The following is a 20893-nucleotide window of genomic DNA, read 5'->3' as shown; positions in this document are numbered from 1 at the left end:
AGCCCGTAAACTGAGAAGCAATCGCCTCCTGAAGTAAAGCCTGTGGTGTGTCTACCAGAAAGTCTTCATGGCATTTTCATGATTTTCTGTATATTTAGGCACACATGTCATTAGAATAAGATGATGAATCTTACTTATTTTTTGTATTTTAAACAGTGACCATAACCATAACATGGCGTGAAATGCAGATTGTGCTTCAAATGTACTTCAGCGGGCGGCCCCTGAGCAGATATGTTTTGCAGTCTGGGAAAAGCTTTTCTGTATTTGGCTTTAGGACCCCATCATCAGTGGTCAAGCTAGATCAGCAAAGCTGAGTATATTTACTGCAGGACACTAATAATGTTAGAGCAGAAAGCGAAGATGATTGTGCACTATTACATGCAATTTTGTATGCTGAAGCATGTATTATCTGCTAAATGGAATAGGTTATTGTGTATATTTTATATATACACAATGTATAAGACCCCTGTGGAGACACCGACGTCTCTTTGCTAAATATGTGTGTGGTTAATATGCAAGTATGTGTGTCTGCCATTCCCACATCGATCTACTCATAATCACCCTTTTACTTTATATTATTAGAATCCTTCAATATGATCTTCTTTTATGTCATTTCCCTGAGGGAAAAAAAAAATCCCTAACTAGTATCTTGTCCCTCTCCGTCCCTCCGCCTCTTTTCGTTCCTCGAGTCTCTCTCTTTCTTTTTTTGCATACAACAACTAAAGATAATCACCCTAAAGCGAGATTCTCTATTAAATCGTAACAATTTTGCACAGCCAGGGAGCTGCACACAGCATTATGCATACAAGGCATTTCAATACTAAATAATTTTTCGACAGCCCTGTTAGGACGATTACCACAAATACAGACAAACAACAGCAATGTACACATGTTTAGCGACAATATGCTAAACATGCACAGACGCGTGTATACGGACACACATATACACGCATGTGTGAGCACACATTGTAACTGCCGCTGGTTTTATCATCAGCAAAACACTCAATTAAATAGATAATGGCATTTTACAAGAAAATGTATTGGAACAAACCAAATCTATTAAAAAGTGTGTTATTTCCACACATGCTCAATCAGGCAAGTAGAAGAAGATTATATCTCCCTGAACCAATCTGCAAGGCTTGAACTCCCATTATGTCTTGAAGTGAAACATGACTTTGAAAACTATTGTATCAATGCAAGAGCATCATTCCCACTAGGTGTGTTTTACACTGTCACAGCACCATTTACTCACTTACATTTCCATGACCAAAATCTTTGGCTGCTGAAATCCAACTGTGTGAAAAGAGGAGGTGAACATGTCGATATGCTAAGTGTAACAGGTTGTATCTGGTTAGTGTATTCATAATTTACAGCAGCTCTATTTTCTATTAGACTACAGTACCATAGATTTGTAAAGCCCAAATGACACATTTCATGATAATGTACTATTTTCTATATTTACATACGTTGTTTCTCTTTTCTTATTGTTGTGTCTCTCCCACCTATAAAACAAGACATACGCCCTTGTTTCGGTATTAAAAGAGCCTTACAGGTTCAAACCTGCTTCAAAGTGAGGGGGCATCAAGTATAATGCATGTCAATGTATATACAGGTGATTTCATTTGACAAAACAAAATATAACAAAAACAAATACAATTCCCCTATTGGTGTCCTTGTCCCATTCACTTAAATTGAATGTACTGTGTATAACAAATAAAACTTGTCGTCATGGTGGCCAACATGGGTGGCAGGTCTACACGTAAGTGAGTCCCAGGCTGAGATGTAACCCATTAAACATGGCAAGCGGGGGAAATAAGGGGATGGATAGCTTAATAGGATGCATTAAGACATTAACAGATACAGACATGTCAGCTGGGCAGATGAAAGGCGCGGCTCTCCTCTCTGGCTGGTGTTGCTTTACTAATCTCCTCGTATGTCAGTTAGGATTACACCGGTCAGTTCTCACAATTTTAAACTTTGTTGAAATGCAGACATTGGCAAACATTATGACAGCTTTCTGTTGCTGAACATGAATCTGGACTGGAGATAAGAGGGTGATTGATTTAACCCCACAGACCAACTTGTCTGTGTACATTTCACCTTAGTGTAAGAGTTAATGGCTTTAATTTACTTGTGAGTAAGGTAACGGTTAAACTCATCAATTACTGTAAATTGTGACCCCCTCCACGAATAACCTTCTCTGAACACATTGTGTTTATATACAACCACACAAGTCTGCACTCAGACAGTGAGTGGGCTCTGTGTTTGTTTATATTATAAACAGTGGAAATGGAAGATCCATCAAACCAGGAGACACTAATAAACTAAGTGAGTCTTAAACAGTTTGAGCTAACTTTGGAGACAAAAATATACTGAAGATATGTCCTTTTGGTATTCAGATAAGAGGTGTCTGAAAACTCTGGCAGCCTGTTTCTGTTTAGGTTGCCGGGAAGAAAAGAAGAGAAGAAAAGAGAACATAGCTATTTATCTCAAATATTAAAATTAGCAGTCCTACTCAAATAATGCCCAGCATCTGATAGTAGCGTTATTTTTGCTGTTGTATTTTTGTGTATGCTTTAACTAACATGTTTGTTTCATCCGTTGAAAACAATAAGCAGAAAATAGGCAGATTTGGTAATCTTTGGAACGAGCCAGGCTAGTTCTTTCCACCCGTTTCCAGTCTTTAGGCTAAGCTAAGCTAAGTGGATTCTGTGACAGTGTGCTCATACCTGGTTGTTGTTTATGCTAATACACAGTGATTTAGCTCAAATTGAATGACCTAATGTCCTATCTCCTGGAACAGAGATCCAACCAGCACACAGTTGACACAGACCTAATGAATAATGAATGAGTGCAGGTTACATGCCATGCCAATCGGCACCGACTGAAAAGGTCAAAATCATCCAACAGTGTTTGTTTAACTTACGGTAAAAAGAGATGATTGTCTTAAATCCTAACAAAAGTGTTCCCTTGTCACAACCCAAGTTAAACAGTTCTATTTAAATCCACTTTCCACGCATTGAGTGAAGAAGTAGGTGAAACAGGTGAATACTTTACCGTTGGGGCTTTCTTCATCTATGGCAACAATGGTAGCAGGTGGACCCGACCGGGACAGTTTACATTCTGAGAGGATGAATAAAAAACATTGAGAGTTAACATTGCTACCTTGCACGGTCTTGCTTCTTTAGATCCATGATATAAAAAAAAGCTTGAAGTGTAAAACTCAATTGTGAAGCATACATGGATGATTATGCTTGATGGATGCTTTAAACTGGTTTGTAAGTTTTCTCCTTTGAGAATAAGTGGCTGCTGCAATCACTCCGTCAGTGTCTCTCTTTGAAACCGAATTGGACTCCGCAGAGCACAGCGCTTATATCAGCGAGAGTGTGGTTAGGAGTGGCAACAGCAAGGGACTGAACAGAAAAAAAGGATTGAGGTGTGAGGGGTTAGCGGAGGGGAGGGGAAAAGGAGGGGATGAAATGGAGTCTCTATCGAAGAAAATGGTGATGGACAGGAAGACACTACTTTTAGAGATGGAGACAACAATACACAAAAAAAGTCAATGAAGAAAAGTAAAAAGCATGACTAAAATACCCTGTAGGGCCAACAGCAATACATATTTAGACATAATGGATAAATGATACACCTGGTACTGTAGATATGATCTATGGCATTCTTCTCTCTACGGTGAGAGGAAATGGGTTGATTAGGAAAAGAGCAACGGCATCATGAGGATGATTGGAGTGAATGTGGTAGGAAAAGGGGTAAGGGAGACAAGACGCAACAGTGGGGGGAGACTAATGCCCCTCAGTAATGAGCAAAGTACCCCCCACCCCCCGTGCAGCCTCTCTTCAGGGTTAGCAGGGGTTAATAAACCAGAACGGTGACTGAACACAGTTACCAGATGAAGAAAGAGGAGATCGTTCTTACCCTCATATTGCCAGTCTGCAGTTTGAGACATCCCACCAGGAAGGAGAGAAGAGGAGGATGAAGACAGCAGGCAAAAGGAGGATAGCAAGGGGGGAAAGCAGAAGAGAAAAACCATGAAAGATAGGAATTAACCTTCAGGGCAGAGCAACAAAATAACACCAAAAAAAGAGAGGAGACTCAAATTTGACATGCAGTAAGAGGGTTTGAGGTTTTGAAAAACATGGGCGAAGTAGAAGAAAATAAATAATGTGCTGAGAGGTGTGCGTGTTTACATGTACAGGATACACATGAAGTGCTTGTCTCTATAAGCGTTTCCATCTCCATTCTCAGCCTCCACGCGCTCTTATTGTATCACTAAAGGCTTTAAATGGTCCCGTTCAGAGGGGCAGAAACAGCACCAACATTTAACGATTCTTCTTCATCTCTACGTCCTCGCAAGGATACAGAAAATACAAGAACACCTACATTCACAAAACTGGATAACATTATTGTTCAGCTCTTGAGATTGGATGGGGAAAAAAATCCCACAGGGAGGCTGGAAGACGGATATGTGCTCACCTAGAAAATAGACTTCATGGAACAATGATCTCTCTCTCTTTTTCTCTCTCTCTCTGTCTCTCTCTCTCTCTCGCTCTCTCCTCCCCCTCCACAATTAAACATCACAGCTGCGTGACAACATGGATTATCTCAGGATTCATTGGTAATGTATCTGGTTTCTTGATACGGGAGAGACTATATTGAGAGTGCCCAAATATAGATTACAACAGTCCAATTTGTCATGGTGAGAGAGGCAAAGGTGTTTCTTGGATAACAGGGGTGCTGATTTAAAGGAGCAGTGTTGAGGATTTAGAGGCTTCTAAAGGTGAGGTTGCAGTGTGCGCCTGACCAGCTCCTAGTTGTCCAAGTAGAGAACCCTTAACAGATGCCAAAGGCCCTCTCTCTCGAGCCCGTGTTTGGTGTCTCTGTTTCGGGATACCGTAGACATGGCGACAGTGACCGCTCCCTAGTAGACATGACCATAACACAATTCTCAGTTTCAGGGGATTTGTTGCATATCCCCCCTCAAACCAAGTTATGAGAGTTGTCAAAACATTACTCTAAATATGCTAATAATGCTTTAATTGCCTTTATTTGTAATGCAGGGGAAACAAATTGACAATGGGAACATTTTGCAGATACATTCCGGCATAATTTTATGTACGAAACACATTAGTTGCATATGAACACTAGTTTTTAAAGAGACAGGTTTGTGCCAGCTGCTTCATGTTCATGCTGCACCTTCTTTTTTTTCCACCTCTCTGCGCAGGTACGCCGACCAATGTGAACCCTCATTAGCTTTCCAGCCACATACTGTACACGGCCCGATTGCTTGTGCCTTCCTCCACCACTCAAGGTCTCTGTGGTGCTGAGCGAGAATTTTACCCCGTCACCCTTTCGAAGCTATTCTATGAGTGCATCTCAGTTTAGCAATCCAGATAGATGCACGAGCCATGGAACAATAGTCACTAGTTACATTACATTCTACCAGCTGGCCTGTGTGTGCGTGTGTGTGTGTGTGTGTGTCTGTGAGAACAGCAGATGACAGATGTGTATCCCCTGCTTGACTGCCTTTTTATCCTTCAGTGTAAGCTGATGCCCCTCATTTATTACTAACCAGCCATTTGTTCTCTACGGGGCATCTATGTCTTCTTCTCTCTCCTCTGTTTCTCCCCTCCTCTGTCTCTTCTCATCTGCCTTCCTCTCCCTACCTGTCAGACTGCTTCCCCCCTCAAATAATACAAATTAAATGGGATTAAAAAAAAAGTAAACAGTCTGGGCTGTAACTTAAAGTGACAGATGAACACAATGAGATTTTAAATTGAGACTTTTTAAAATCTATATACCCGGAATTTAAAGTCACTGTTGTCACTTCTTTCAAGGGGAAATCTTGATTAAAAGAAATCCATGCATGTATCAGGGCTTTCCTTTTTCTGGGCACGACAGTTAAGTTAACTCAAGATTGAGAGTCTTACTGTGGAAAATTACGCCAGGCAGGAAATACAGGATGAAGAGTCAATTGCATTAAATGCAAATGATCTGCTCTCTTTTCACATAAGTCACAGGCACATTTCCTCACAAAAGTGCACTTGTTTGTATGAGAAAAAAGTGCCTCCTATAGCAGAGTTAGTGTCATCTTGTGTGCTGGTACTTATCCTCCCGAAGTGTCCACTTATGCTAACCCTCAAAAGGTTTACTTGTGCATATCTTCCCTTATTGTGTACTTGTCTTCCTGTAAGCACTCGCTTGTCTTTGATAAGTGCACACGTTCTGCTCTCCTCTGTCAAAGTTTCTTGAGAAAATAAACTCTAGAATGACTTTGTGCATGAGCAAGTGAATAAATCCATTCATGCCAGGTTTCTGTCAAGCTGATGAAAAAAGCTCCACGGAGAGCTGTGTGAAGGGAAGGGGAGGATGAGCATTCAAGGTGTGGACCACATAAAAGAAGAAAATGAAAAAGAAAAAAGAAAGACTTTGAAATACACCTCTCTCCGTTCAGACAATATTACAGGCAGTCAACCAGAAATGCCCGCTCCCTGTCCAGATTTATCCTCCATCCACCGACTCTTTATCTAGTGTTTCAACCAATGTCTTTCTAATTTACTATTCAAATTCTAACTTTGGCAAGCGGAATAAGCAGGTACGGGTTTGCAAAGGGTGGCAGGAAAGAAAATCCCCATTTAAAAGAACTATAAAGAAGCGTGAGAGAAGTGGCTGTGACCACAGAACTCACCCGAGAGTCAAAACAGGCTTGAGCTGGTTGAAAACAGCTATTGTTGTTCAGCACACCCAACTGTCTCCATGATACACACACACACACACACACACACACACACACACACACACACAAACGTTGCTGAGGAACCATTTCTTCATGACACACTCCATGTGCACGTTCACACCACTTTACACAGGGGACACAATCAAGCCCATATGCCGGTTTGCACTCACACCCTCACACTCACACACATGCTAGAGTTACCATAAAATATACATGCGGAGACTGTGACTCAGTGGGGCACCTGGGCAACAGTTTGTGTGTCTGTGTGTGTATTGAGCCAGAATCGAATGGATATGTGAAATGAGTCACTACGAGTCAGAGCTAGTTTCCCTCTATTTCCAGTCGTCATGCTAAGCTAAGCTAATTAGATGCAGGCTTTAACTTTAAGAGACATGACAGTGATATTGATCTTCTCCACTCTCTGCAATAAAGGGACTACGTGTACATTCCGAAATAGGGGTGTGCAATAAACCATTATTGGCGATAACTGTGAATTTTAAAATGCAATATTGATATAAAGTTAATAATACATTATAATAATCCAGCTGCTCTAATCATTTTACATATACAGTAATGCTTACACAACTTCTCTCCACCTCCCAACGCTTTTATTTTGAGTGTAATTCATTTTCCAGAAAAAAATAGAAAAAAACCCGCACAAAGATAAGGATGACTGACCGCATGTATGCCTTTCTTTTTTATTTATTAATTACCTATAGATATAGGCACGCCATGATTGACTGTCTGTGCGTCAGTTATGTTTTTTCAAATCGATTCACACATAGGACTTTGAAAGAGTGTATTTCTAGAACTGAGTATTTCACTCAAATTGCGTTCAATGGATACTACTTACAACGCCCACATCTGGACTTATATCCAAATGCAGGTACAGAGAAAGATATTGTTGTTGGTTGAACAGATACATGTAATGACGTCCCTGTTGACCTCTAACGAGAATGTATTTCTAAAGAATGCATTTGCATGTATTTGGAAACAGTGAAATGTTGATAATAAATACGCTAAACAATAGCAATAGAACAAAGAAAATAAAGTGCCCGAGGAAGTTGGCACATATTTGGAGCGAAAATCAGAATCTCTCTGCAAATGGCACAGAGTCAGTTGCCATGGACTAGCAGCAAGTATTGGCTTTCTTCACAAATGACAGTTAAGAATACAACAGGCATCAGAGCCATCGCACTGGCCTGCTTCCACAGAAATAATTGACTGGTTACATCTGGTGATGTTTGGGTTTGGGCCTGTGAACAAAGTCAAAGTAGCAGGCAGTCTTCTAAAGATTAGAATGGTCTGTGTTCTTGTTTCTTATCCAGTAGGGAATGATTAGTAATAGACAACAAAATAACAAACAAACAAACAACCATCTAATTGTTTTGGGGACACTTAGTATTCACTGTCCTGCTGAGAGTTGAGGAGATCAGTAGAACTCTCTGGCCTGTAAGATAAATATGAACCTATGGCCAGCAGCCATTTAGCAAAATGTAAAGCCTGGAAACAGGGAAAGCAGCCAGTCTAGCTCCCTCCAAGGTAAGAAAGCCCTCAAACAAACACTTTCTTTCTAAACAGTTTTTAAAGCATTTTAATGAGATTTTTCACTGTGCCATATTGTGAGAATGTGCTCATTTGAGTTATTGTCTGCACCATGCTTGTTACCATATGTTGTTACCAAATAGTCGCTTGGCTACCTTGACTGGAGTCTAGACTGTGAATGGGAAAACAAAATGATGGTGAACCCCAAAAATATGCTGGAATAATATGTGGAAAAAAACATCTGAAAAAGAAAAGGAAATTGTCTCAAGAGAAGTCTTTGTCGATCAGATTTCTGAAAAGATTTCTGTCTGAAGAGGAGAGACGAGTTTGAAAAAGCTGCTTCCTCCATTGATTGATGGCCACATAATGTGGATGTGGAACACTCAAAACAAATGGCAAAGTAAACATTTTATGATGAAACTGTTCCCTTTTGTGAGCAAGACTGAAGTGAAATTGATAACATAACAAGTTGGGAGATGGACGAGTCTGCCATTCAATATGCACTCGCATCAAGAGAGATGTCATTTAATAAAAAATAAAAGCTTTTACATTAGCCTTCAAACAATGCAGCGAAACCTGCAGAAACAAGTGGTTTGAGTGTCCTTTACATACAAAATGAATGAGGATTAATGGCGTCATGGTGACCTAACAATGTGAACAATATGTGTTGAACAGTATGTGTGGGCGTGTATTCATTAATACTATTCCACAGGGTTTGTAAGTTAATTACAAATTAGGCCTTTTTCAAATAACTTAATTACTATGCAAAGAGCCCCTTTGAGATATTTTACTGTGCAAATTAATTTGTTAAAACAATTCATGTCATTCATTCAAGCCGATGCCTCTGTCTGTTCCGCAACACGGCTCACAATACTTTTCAACGTTTTGCTACAGTACTGACTTCTGAACATATACTACACTTCTTACAAACATGAGCTATAGGTAGTAAAAGGCTTGAAATACAGGAGCTGACAGAAAGGGTGTTTTTCCTCTAAAAGTTCTGGTGTGTCATGTCCTTTTTGAGCTTCCATCAGCGTGTACACCAATCTGCATCCCTCCCTGGGGTCCGATTCCTCTCCCCCTTCCCTCCGCCGCCCAACCAGCCAGACGTTCATCCATCAAGCATTCATCTATCCATCCATCCATCCATCCATCCCCCCCCCCCCCCCCCCCGATCCATTCATCCATGGAGGACAGAGGAAGGGAAATAAATGGAGAGGTGAGAGGAGACGATTCAAGGAGGCAGAGGATCGGTGGATGGAGGAGAGATTGAAAGAAGAGAGGAGAAGGAAAGGGTGGATGGAGGGTTTAGAAGAGAGGAGTAAAAGGAAAGGAGAGACAGTGTGACCTTGTGTTAGATTGATGTATCTCTGGAGAAAACAGATTGTAGACCCGCTTGCACACACACACATAAAGACACACACACACACACACACACGCACACAGTGTCAGGCTCAGTGCTGTAGGGATCACCGCTTTGTCACTGTGCTGGCTTATCCATTATCCTGACTCTCTCCCTCTCTCTGTCTATGTCTCAGTATGTCCCGACCGGTGAGGGGTTGAACACAACTGACAGCGCTAGTGGTGGTAATCAGACGGTAGTTGTTCTGAGGACACATGGGGGAAATACATAGACACCCCTCCAGTAACTCCAAAATGCTGTTTTTCTCTACTACTGGTTACATTAACAAGCTACGTTTTAAAGACACTGTTTCCCACTTCGTAATTCTAAAAATCTGCTATTCAAAATGTTGACCTCAAGGACACAGAGTGTTTGCAATACAACTCCACAAGTTACCTTTAAGAGCTTGAGCCAGGATGTATTTAGACTTGCTGAGCATAGAGAATGAATGCAGAGGGAGAGAGAGAGAGAACCTGGCCTCTTTCCAAAAGTGAAAAATGCACCAACCAACATCTCTAAAGCTCAATAATGTCTCCTTTATTTAATCCCACACAAAACAAACTTGCCTATGTCATTTCAGACTAGCTACAGCAATGCATGTGACTATATGCAGCTCCCCAAAGTCTTGACCAGGTTGCCAGGTTCGTACAGTCTGCACAGAGAACAATACCAATACTAAATGGCAACCTAGCTGGAGAAGTGCTGGGTGGATGGATACACTCCAGCATGTAACTCCCCAGAAAAACTACACATTGTCATTTTTACAATTCTGTTCTTTAGGGCAAACAAGCAAGATACATCAAGTATAAATAAAAGTGCTATTGGGCCGATTACGTTTCCTCCTCCTTGTCTTCATGACAAGCTAGACATGTCCTGACTCTAATTCACAGACACTAAAAGAAAATAAACCAATTTGAGTCAATTTTGAAATTATTCTTTAAAAGCACTTTGTTTTCCTTCTTTTCCTTCATTTTTTTTTTTTTTCGTTCATATTTTCCTTCCTCTTTTTGTTTGATGTTGTATCTGAAGTCTTCTTACTAAGTGGCACTGAGGTGATCAGAACACTATTCAAATTACAGACAGATGTTCAAAAGTGATGTATACAGTATGTGCTGTATGCGTAGTATACAGGTACAATTCGTTAACTTTATGCAATAAATGGCTGCGTTCTTTTGAAAGTTATATACAGCAATGGAGAGAAACATTGAGAGTGAAATAGAGTAGGGGAAGGCAGCACAGGGGGAAAAAACTGCAATAAATGGGAGGGAGAAAGTTCCAGAAGCAAAGAAATACCAATCTAGAGAAATTTCCGTCTGCCTCAGATATTGGGGTTCAACCAGGAGATGGCAGGGGCTGATGAGATACCGAGAAAAAAAATGCAGTGAGAGGGATAAAGACAAAGAAAATAGAGAAGGGAGGGCTGAAGTGAGGACAGATATGAGAGATGCTCACTTGGGATGAAGCATCCAACAACAAAGGAAAGCAGTAATACAAATTAAAATCACCTTGAAAACTCCCAACTCCACACACTGACACCCCCACACATGCTGACACAAGCACAAAATAAACCATAAATCTGCAGTACCAGCCCACCACACTGGCACAATTGACATGAGTGGTGTAGCATATTCGTCATGAGCACGTATACTGTCATCCTCCATCATACAGACGTTCAGGGGGCGGGCACAACACCACAAACTCATGCACAGTGTAATAGAGTCTAATACAAGAAGGAAATCAATACCTCGATACCATAGTCACAAAGGCAATGCACATTATAGACTTCACAGAGGTGTTATCTCCTGCACCATACGGATGCATGATAGGACTGCATTTGATTGATCATGTAATATTCCCTTTTTATATCTGGAGGGTGAAATTGCTGAAAGTTCGAAATGGTTGTTGCAAAACGTGTCGTGGTCAGAAGATCGACGTCTCGATAGCAACGACTGCATCGCGAAAACACTTTAAAGTACAATTCATTGTCTAGATATCACCAAGTGGTGTATAAAACTATATTTTGTAACATTCTGATTTTTTGGTTTCGCTATATGAATTGCCTAACAAGAGGACAGTGATTCCGAGGTCTGGAGGGAAATATAATTTGTTGTATGAAAAAAATTAATGGATTGGTCTAGGCTTAATGACAATGTGGCCCCACTACCTTTTCCACATCTGCTTGGTTCCCCCATATTAAGGGCCAGCTAGTGTGGGGTGGAAGTGGAGAATACAAATTGTTTATTTGGTCGTTACATTCATACATAAATGAAATGGTTACGCCAGGGAGCCACTTGGGGTTCAGTGTCTCGCTCAAGGACACTTTAACAGGAGAGTAGCCATGCAGGAATCAACCCTGTGATTAAAGGATGACCCGCTCTACTCCCGAGCCACAGCAGCCCGTCTGGTTAAGAAATGTGTTGGGTGAAACATCATATCAATTTAAATTCTGATTTGCCATATGATAAACTATGTTTTTTCATACATGTTTTATAACTGGATTTTAGCAATGGGATTAAAAATGACAGAAATAAAATGTTTCCTCCCAAGCTAAACATTCATTTAGCTTGGGAGGAGCTAAACAATTAAAGCTCACACCATCATGAACACATTTGGTTTGGTATACATGGTGGAAAGTGTTCCCCACACTTAACCTGTTTATTCGAGCCCTACCTCACAGCTGTGAGTGTGAGTTCATTCGGAGTGACACTCTGTAGTAAAGGGTTGCTGAGTAGGAATCGGTTTGGGAGAGAGTCACAGTCACGCCAGCAGCTGTCATTTGCGTGGCGTCAGAGTCTTTTTGAGCATCTAGCAGAACGCTGGCTGGCTGGCCTGAGAAAGTCACGGTGAGAGAGAGGAGCGATCTGGAAATATCTGGTTGATACGGTATTGTACCCCTCTCTCTTTTTGGGGCAAATTCTTTTGTCGTTTAACCCACTGCGGCTGTGCCACATGATCACATAATATCACGTGCATACACACGCACACACACACACATAAAACGACACACTGTTTCATTGTCGTGCAGGAACTCTCACAGACTATCAGTCAGATGCAAAGGAATGCATTTATAGCAGCACGAACACAGAGGTAGACACACATCATCACAGTCAATATCCGACAACTCAAGCCTAACTCTGTCCATGCTGCCGTGTCTTGTTCATATTCTCAGATTACTCACATTCAATTAAATCCACCAGTGAAGCACTGCCTACACATCGCAGGCTTCAAATGAATTCACAATCAGAGTCAAGTCAAGTACAGGAATTCACCAGAGCATAGGGTTTGTATTTCAGTCTGCTGCTTTCGGTGCAAGCAACATTAAGTGAGTTTAAATTTGAATCCAACAATAGCTAGAGTAAGCTATTTCTGTTCTGTAAGTAAAACGGGTCTCAATAATGAGTATCAAAACGTAATGATCTTCATTAGTAAGTTATGACAGGACTAAATGGGTTTGAAGATGCTAAACGTTCAGCCGAGAAGCCACATTTGACACACTGTGTTGTCTCACACCCTCATTCAAAATATACTTGTACTGTCGTCACTGAGGAAAACAAAAATGAGAAAAATATAGTCTTTTACTCTACCTTGGGACCCAGGCTACTTAAAACACCACAACCCTTGTCACGTGGGGTCCAAACAGCTAAAATCAACCCAAGATTCGAGCTCATTAAAAAAGCCACTCATGTCATGAGGGGGCCCACATGGAGTAACATCTTGTCTGTCAAACCCAGAATAGCCAGGCTCATTAAAACAAACTATTCTTGTAACGTACATATCCACCAGAAAAAGACCTGCAAACCTGTGTTTGAGACCCTGTTTAGGAGTCACACTTTTACAGGTGTAATTAAATGCAGGTGGACATGTGTGATGTGGAGAAAAGAGGAGAGAATCCAGGTCGACCTTGATGCCTGCATAGACTCCCCTCCTACTCCTCTGCACGGAAGAAAATACACTCAAAGTCATTCACCTTTGGCTGCGTAGCCATGTCAGCTAAATGCCAAGCAGATGAATTGCAAGGACTAAGAGTTAAATGGAATATTAATATTCTGACAAATCAAGCAGAAAGTCAAGAGAGTATTATCCTGAGCTCTCCCATCGGTGATGACTTAATTTCTGTCTTACCTTGATTCAGTTCGTTCTCAGTTCAGGGTGATATGAATGTGGTGGTTTTTTTAAACATTAAAATACCACTGGCAAATTTGTTTTGCCCTTCAACCATATATATATTACAATGTTAATTTCAGACTGTTCTTACATTGTGAAGTGAGAGACTGTAAAAATAATGTAAGATGTTGGGACCTACACATTCATAAGCTATCTCACAAAATGAACATTATGCTAGCATGCTGAGAACGTAACAGACCATGCGTACAATCTTAGTTTAGAAAGAATGCTAACATATACTAATAAACATGCCAGTCATTGTGTAGGAATTTGCAGATAGATATCAGAGGACTGGACCAAGTACACGTATTACTTATGGATGGTGCTGAAAGAAATGTTACTGGTTTTATGAAAAGGTATCAGAATTCATCCTGACTGGGAAATTAAGATCTGTTCCAAATTGAAAGGCAATCTATCCAATACTGTAGTTGTTGAGACATTAGGTGTTACACGTGTGGCCCAAGCAACAATGTTAATGGTTTCACGATGAAATGGAATAAAAACAAGAAAACGCAGAAGTAAATTATATAATAAGAGGTCAAACAGAATATACTATTTAACACCCTTCGAAAAATTGTGTTGTGGGTTGACCAAACTAGGCACTACTCATTTTCAGTCACCAAAGGATCAATTATGAAGCCTGAAAACCGTGTGCCACACAGCAGCTCACTGAGATGTGCTCACTTCCCAACATAAATCTGAAGTCAGAAAAGCCATGTGCACAATCCTGATATTAAATTCCCCCTGAGCGAACTGGATTTGACGCTCATTTATAAAACAGCGATAAAAGATGAAAACAAAGAGAGATGCAGTGACTGAAAAACACATGGATAAAGAGACAGAGAATCGAAACGGCCTTTACCTTCTGTGTCTTGGCCGAGGCAGGTTGATAGCAGCAGCAGATAAAGGACTCCTGTTCCGATTATGCTCGGGCATTTGACCCGGCCCCATGACAATGGCCCCACTAAGTGCGTTCTAACCATCTTCACCACCATGCTTCACAAAGCATCCAGCTGCAGAGAAAGGAGGAGAGCAAATAAACACAGGTCAGTCACATTCACTTACTTCACTTTCAGCTGTGCTACATCAAGTACTTTTTTTTCTCAATTCAATTCAATTTATTTTGTATAGCACAAAATCACAAATAAAAAATTTGCCTCAGAGGGGCTTTACAATCTGTACCCTCACATCATTCGGGAACCCCCCCCCCCCAAGCCTTTAACAGAGAGAAAAACAGGAAGAACTCAGCAACAGAGGAGTTCTTCCTCTCAGAGGGTGGCCAGAAGTGCAATAGATGACCTGTGTGCAAAATGATCATAACAGCGTTACTTTTCACGACACATTGGTGTGGAAGCATACATTAACATGCTTAAAAGACGACATCTCCCACTGAAAGAAACAGCTGAAGTAATACAGAGTTTGATGTACCCATCAAACAGAAACCTTGAATGAAAATATGACTATATTGACAGTGCACTCCATTACTGTACATCCCTTAGGTGAGATGCCCTCACTATCTGAAGCTCAGATGGCATTCAGTGTTCGGTTTGTCGCTGCACTTCACTTCACCCACGTGGAAGCTTTGATCAATCGTTGTGCTTATGCATCAAAGTAAGTGATTGTTTCACTGGGAATTGCCACCACAATGGGAAATATAGAAACCTGTGGAGGATGATAGAGATAGAAATATGTTGTGCAATGTACAAGCCCTGTGGTAGCGAACAAAAACATCTCAGATCTTGCAGCGGAAGATTTGACACATTCAAGTAATTAGTCTTTTTAAAGGATGAAATACAAAAGAGAGAGTGAGAGGAATACATAAAGCTGATATGTGTGTGTTTGTGTGCATGTGTGTTGTTTTAAAATACACTTCTCCATAACCATAATCATTTAATTTTCAGGTAAAGACTTGGTTAAGGTTAGGTTTAGGTTACGGTAGGGGTTAGAATTAGTTATATGGTGAGGGTAACTATCAAGGAAATTAACGTAAGTCAATGTTATGTCCTCTAAAGCCCAAAAGTCATAACACCACAACTTTGTGTGAATGTGTGTGTATCTGTGTGTGTGTGTCTGTGTGTGTGTGTGTGTGTGTGTGTGTGTGTGTGTGTGTGTGTGTGTGTGTGTGTGTGTGTGTATGCATGCGCGTTAGTGCTTGAGTTGAGAGTAATTTTATAGGGAGAGCATGTAACGCTGAAGGGAAAATAGGTTTCTTTGGAGTTCTCAGTCAAAGACACATTTGGGTGCTGTCTGAGTTTGATATGTGTACGTGTCTATAATTTGGTCTTTGATTTTTCTTTTTTTTGTAATGCAGCTCAAACCCACCAAGCGTCAATACTGTTCACTTACTTACACAAACATTTAAAGTGAGGTGGTCTGCAAGAGAAAACATATTTCAGCTCAAAGGATAGTGTTTGTTTGGGTGGGTGTTTATGTTTGTGGTAGGTCGCACTTCTTTCCATTCACAATCTTCCCAGCCAGCCGGGGATTTAATTGCACAAATTAGCTTCTTTAACCTCTATTTTACCAACCACCTAAAAGGCCCACGGTGTGCACTGTGTATACACGATTAGTAGAACAGCATTATTATGACCAACTGACCGTTAGCTAAATCATGTCCCTCAACGGCAATGGTCCATTCATAGTTTAGCAACCAAAGCTAATCTTCATTAATAAGAACAATACTCTTTACATCAATAGACGGTGGTGTCTTTTATTTAAAAAATGAACAAAAAGTAAAATTAGAGAATAAACAATGTCTGCTCTACTCTATCATAACCTACATATGTTAGCATGCCGAGGTAACTAGCTTACTTCCTATAGTGGCCTCTAACATAGCGTTGTTTCCAAAGGCAGGAGTGACCACAGCAGCTCTGTGCTTCCCTTGATTAGTTTTGAAGTTTTTGCTCCAGTCAAACTTGTGTTTCATAGAGTTTCATTTATTAAACTCAGAGCTTCTCCAATTATTTTCTCTTTTAAAAGACCAGCCTAACAGTGTAGCATAAATGTAAATGTAACCACTATGTTGCTCGATTATTTCTTTTCGATAGATCATCCAAAGCACCCAAGTCTTCCGTTAGAAGGAATAACATTTCAATTACATTTTTATTTACTGTATAATACTTTTTAACACTTTATTTCGAATTTTAGCAAACCAACTGACATCTTTTTGGCTTCAGCATTAGTGTACGCTAACTATCAATAATATAGTAAATCCTTTTATTTATTATTTCAGCCGATAAAACCCACTGGCCAAAAAAAAGTTAATCCATAGCCTGACTCATCTAATATTGCCTGGCTAAATTAGTCAAGATACAGTGCCATGGTATATAAACACATGTTCTGTCTTCATGGTAGCAATACTGACAATATTCTTTACTCAACAAAAAACGATTAATCTGAATGGGACCTTATCTGAAATTAAACTCAGCTGTTCCTATTCAGTGACAACAACATTAACTGCTCCCCGTCACGCAAAATCTGCCGCCTGTTTAATTAGAGCTGATTTCTGGAGTTCCGGTGGCAGAGATTACTGTGACAGAGTCAGATTACTGCCGCCCTCTGAATTGAGATGGAGTTGTCTGACAACAGAAATGTAATTGTGAAATCCAGCAGTCACGTGTGCTTCAGCGCAGCTTCAATTTAAGGGACACACTTTAGATCACAATGCCACGCTGCTAATCTTAACCAAATTTAATTGAGTTTAACTAATTAAACTCTGGTGCTTCAACTCATGCATAATGGTGTGCAGGTGTACTGTGATCAGGATGTGGCAGTGGCAGTAAAAGCCCTACCGATGAAACTGATAGTTGTACCGCGTTAACAGAGAAGCAGATGGTATTTTTGTTCTGCACTGATTTTTATAAACCACCAGGGATACTTGATGTTTATAAATTCAAAACCTCTCTGAGGCCCTCATGCTAGCCCTGTTGGTGAGTTTTCTAAATAATAAAAAAGAAAAGTGTTTCAATAAGGCTGAGTCTCCAGGCGACTAATCTCAGCATGGTACCCCTGGTTGTCATATTGTGATATTGTCTCATGAGGCTGAGTCCCATCACTTTGTGAAACTATATTATGTCGGTTGCAACGTTGCGGTGCCAGGAATATTCTTTTCTACATTTGTGAAACATTTTGGTTGAAAAGTGTGAAAAATCCAACCGTGTTTCAGAATGCTCTGTTGGTGAAATAATGCTTTCATTTGCTGCACAGACAAAACCCTGTCAACCCTTCGTTTGACACCTAGTGACCCAAACACTTTCTCACTTTCTTTTTTTTAACACCTGAACTTGATAAAAACAATGACAGCAAATCCAAAATAGACTGTTGGATAGACCATTATAAATAGACCCAGTAGCTCATTTCCACAAGCTGACACAACGCCAGATTGTTTTTTGACAGGGATGAATAGGAAAAGAGTTGCGGTCCTTCTTACAATTGAGATCAGTCATCCACATTTTACTTTTATTCAGAAGGTTACCCATTCTATTTTAGATTAATGCAGCTTTATTACCAAATAATATTGGCAGCTCATAGTGAACACAAATTCTAGCATTTCTTAAATATGGCTAGGTCTGGACAAAAGAAACACTGATACAGAACTTTACTTTCCTCTAAGTCAACCTGTTGACTCGCTCTTAGTTTAACTCTAACCTAATAGTAAACATAAGAAAGGCACAATGGTCTTCGACTGGAAACGTGTCTTAATAAAGGAATATTGCACAGATTGGAGTTTGCTGCTGCTTTTCTTCCTCTTTTTATATTTTCATGAACTACGAGCATTAACAACGTGACCCTAGATAACCGGTTTCCTTATTAATTCTACACCAACCACAGAGGAAGAGATAGAGATAGCGAGAAGCAGTTAGATTATTATATAATTATATTAGAAGATGGATATTGAGATCGAGAAAATTGAGGGGTTGAAAAGGGTTGCAACTCATTATAAGGTAATGTCCTGATGATATCAATAAGGTGTCCCAAATATTGTGTATATTCTGGTTTATAAATTGAGTTGAGTAAACTGTATGTGCAGAAATTTAATTGTTTCTTGTTTGACCCTCACCGGTGGAATTTGTTGATAGCAACATCAACATCGAAACTTCCACAGAGGGCACTATCTTCTATAATTGTTGTTGTGCACGGTACAGTTAACTATACCGAGTTTTGTGGAGCTTGGCCAAACTTATAAGTATGGCTAATTATTTTTTTAGGCATATTTCATTGTTATCAATCTTGTTTTATTGTCTGTAAATCATTGTGATTGCTGCCTATCCTGACCAGGCTCTATTGTTATATGTTGAAGTGTTAGTGCCATATCGTTAACATGAATGTTTTAACACAGCAGATAGTATAAAAGTGTTATGTATTTATTGTATTCATGAATTCTTTATTAAAGAAAAGCTGAATATGTTTATGTGTTGCATCACATATAGCTAAAAGCTCATTTTAATCTGTGGTCTCTTTGCAGGGGCGGCCAGTGATGTGCATGTTGATGCAATAAAAGATTTAATGGTAACAGACAGTAAATTAAAACACTAGATATCTTTACTACAACCAAAATAACTACAAATAACACATTCCTCAGTCAACATAAAACGACCATACCACCAGTTTCTTTAAGAATACTTTCATGAAAAACAAACTTGGGGGGGAAGCACTTGAGAAAAAAACAAATCAATAATATTAATGCAGTATTTCTTCATAAATCCCCGGTTTTGATCATTTTTTAACTGGGCCTTATCAAAACAACTTGTTGACCCTAATTGTGAGACTGTGTGTTGGGATGAGTCATCAGCTCATGTGTAACTCTCTGGTAAAGTTAAAAAAGCACCGTGGCACACAATAGTAGGCCATGCTGTAAGCGTCAGTAACCAGGATGAAGTGTTTTAGGGCTGAAGGCGCTTCTCCTCTGATAGAACTTGAAAAAGTTGTATTCCTCCAGAGAGAAGAGAAAATACACCCGACAAAGAGAGAGAGACGCTCATGCAAAGGAAATAGGGAGGATGAGAATAAAAGAAACATGGAGATGCAGTGGACACAGAGGGAGGGAGGGAGAACACCGATTGAGAAGAGACACGGGGCAGAAAGAAAAGGAAAAGAGAGAACAAGAGAAACCATAGCCTGAGACTTTGTCCGAGACAATACCAGACAGACAAAGAAAGGAAAGGAATGAGACAGAGATTGTGACCTGCACTTTAAAGGCCACTGGTTTCATTGAACATCAACAACCTCTCATTGATGTACAGCGCTCGCAGTGTTGGGTAGAAAATGAGAAGAGGACATAGCTGCGGTGAGGATAGGACGAAGAGTAGGATAGGAGAGAGAGAGACAATGGCAATTTGAGGAAGGGAACAAGATTGAAAGGAAAGAGAAGGGCACTCGAGAAACTTTGAGAAAACAGATGAAAGAGAAGAGAATCTTTGCAAAGAAAAGGACCAACATTTGACATTAAAACCTTTGAGATATTGATGGAGAATAAGTGTCTGTGTGTGTTAAAAAGAGTGAAATAAAGAAGCTAAGTAAGGAAAAGGGAGACAATGAGAGAGAGCGAGAGATGTTGATATGCTGTGTTCACATCCACAGTGTTTGTGATCAGCTTCCTGTCATTGCATGTGACGATAAGACCGTGTTACTGTAACTCAGCTGTGTATGCATGTGTGTGGGGAAAGAACAGCAAATACAAATATTTCCCTTGTACTGTCACAGTGGACATCTGTCTATGTCTTTCTTTCTGTCAAGTCCGTCTGTTTGCATTGTGTTTGTGTCAGTGTGTCTGTCTGTCTGTCAGCCTGTTTGTCAGCCTGTTTGTCAGTGTCTGTCTGCTTTGCAAAGTGGCCTCGTTCAGAGCTCCTCTGCAGATAGCTATAGAATGTTATTTCTAAGAATATATAAAGTTGTCTATATGGCACTTATTTAACACATTTGTATTCATTTTATAAATGTGCCTACCTTCTTTAAAACTGGGGCCCAGTCTGGCCCTTGCATTAAATTGTTTCTAAACTGCCCCTGGTTATTTTCCAATTCTCTTTGACTCTCAC

The 20893-nt window shown here is 40.1% G+C and overlaps 1 protein-coding gene across 1 annotated transcript in view; it reads right to left on the bottom strand.

Moving 5' to 3' along the window:
* LOC117748670 (protocadherin-15-like) overlaps positions 1-14854 on the bottom strand; it is a 113567-nt gene extending 98713 nt beyond the window's left edge. The window contains exons 1-3 of the mRNA XM_034558647.1: positions 14722-14854; positions 3931-3945; positions 3058-3123 (exon numbers count right to left, since the gene is read on the bottom strand). Coding sequence (XP_034414538.1) covers positions 3058-3123; positions 3931-3945; positions 14722-14854 — 214 coding nt within the window. The remainder of the gene's footprint in view (positions 1-3057; positions 3124-3930; positions 3946-14721) is intronic.
* Between the last annotated feature and the right edge of the window lie 6039 nt (positions 14855-20893).

The sequence above is a fragment of the Cyclopterus lumpus genome, chromosome 19 (assembly GCF_009769545.1).
Source record: "Cyclopterus lumpus isolate fCycLum1 chromosome 19, fCycLum1.pri, whole genome shotgun sequence".
In the NCBI taxonomy this organism is placed as follows: Eukaryota; Metazoa; Chordata; class Actinopteri; order Perciformes; family Cyclopteridae; genus Cyclopterus; species Cyclopterus lumpus.
Note: the sequence above shows the minus strand (reverse complement) of the source record. Positions and strands in the feature narration are given on the sequence as shown.